General features: G+C 49.8%; 1 protein-coding gene across 1 annotated transcript in view; it reads left to right on the top strand.

Moving 5' to 3' along the window:
• LOC107307838 (arf-GAP with coiled-coil, ANK repeat and PH domain-containing protein 1-like) overlaps positions 1 to 879 on the top strand; it is a 10,534-nt gene that overhangs the window by 2,475 nt on the left and 7,180 nt on the right. The window contains exon 3 of the mRNA XM_015851342.2: positions 392 to 443. Within this exon, the coding sequence (XP_015706828.2) occupies positions 392 to 443 (52 nt within the window). The remainder of the gene's footprint in view (positions 1 to 391; positions 444 to 879) is intronic.

Raw genomic sequence — 879 nt, 5'->3', positions numbered from 1 at the left:
CCATAGAGACCCATAGGGACCCATAGAGACCCATAGGGACCCCATAGGGACCCATAAAGACCCTTTATCCCATAGAGACCCATAGAGACCCATAGAGACCCCATAGAGACCCATAGAGACCCATAGAGACCCCATAGAGACCCATAGAGACCCATAGAGACCCATAGGGACCCATAGAGACCCATAGAAACCCTATATCCCCCATAGATCCCATATATCCCCTATAGAAACCCCATAGAGACCCTTAGAGACCCATAGGAACCCATAGAGCCCCATAGAGACCCATAGACACCCATAGAGACCCATAGGGACCCAGTTATGGGGTCTCAGCCCCCTATTATGGGACCCCTCCTCATCTTATGGGGTCTCCCCCCCCCTTTATCCCCTATAGGCGCTGGTTCTCCATCCAGAGCAACCAACTGGTGTATCATAAACGGGCACAGGTAATGGGGTCTATATGGGGTTATATGGGGTCTATATGGGGTCTATATGGGGTTATATGGTGGTATATGGGGTTGTATGGGGTTATATGGGGGTATATGGGGTCTATATGGGGTTATATGGAGATATTTGGGGTCTATATGGGGTTATGGGGTCTATATGGGGCCATATGGGGTCTATATGCGGTTATATGGGGTCTATATGGGGTTATATGGGGTTATGGGGGCTATATGGGGCCGTATGGGTTCTATATGGGGTTATATGGGGTTATGGGGGCTATATAGGGCCATATGGGGCTATTTGGGGTCTATATAGGGCCATATGGGGCCATATGGGGCTATTTGGGGCTATTTGGGGTCTATATGGGGTTATGGGGGCTATATGGGGCCGTAGGGGGTCTATATGGGGTTATATGGGGTTATATGGGGTCTATATGGG

Source organism: Coturnix japonica, unplaced genomic scaffold, assembly GCF_001577835.2.
Source record: "Coturnix japonica isolate 7356 unplaced genomic scaffold, Coturnix japonica 2.1 chrUnrandom1036, whole genome shotgun sequence".
Taxonomy (NCBI): Eukaryota; Metazoa; Chordata; class Aves; order Galliformes; family Phasianidae; genus Coturnix; species Coturnix japonica.
The sequence above is the reverse complement of the archived record's forward strand: the minus strand, read 5'-3'. Positions and strand labels throughout refer to the sequence as shown.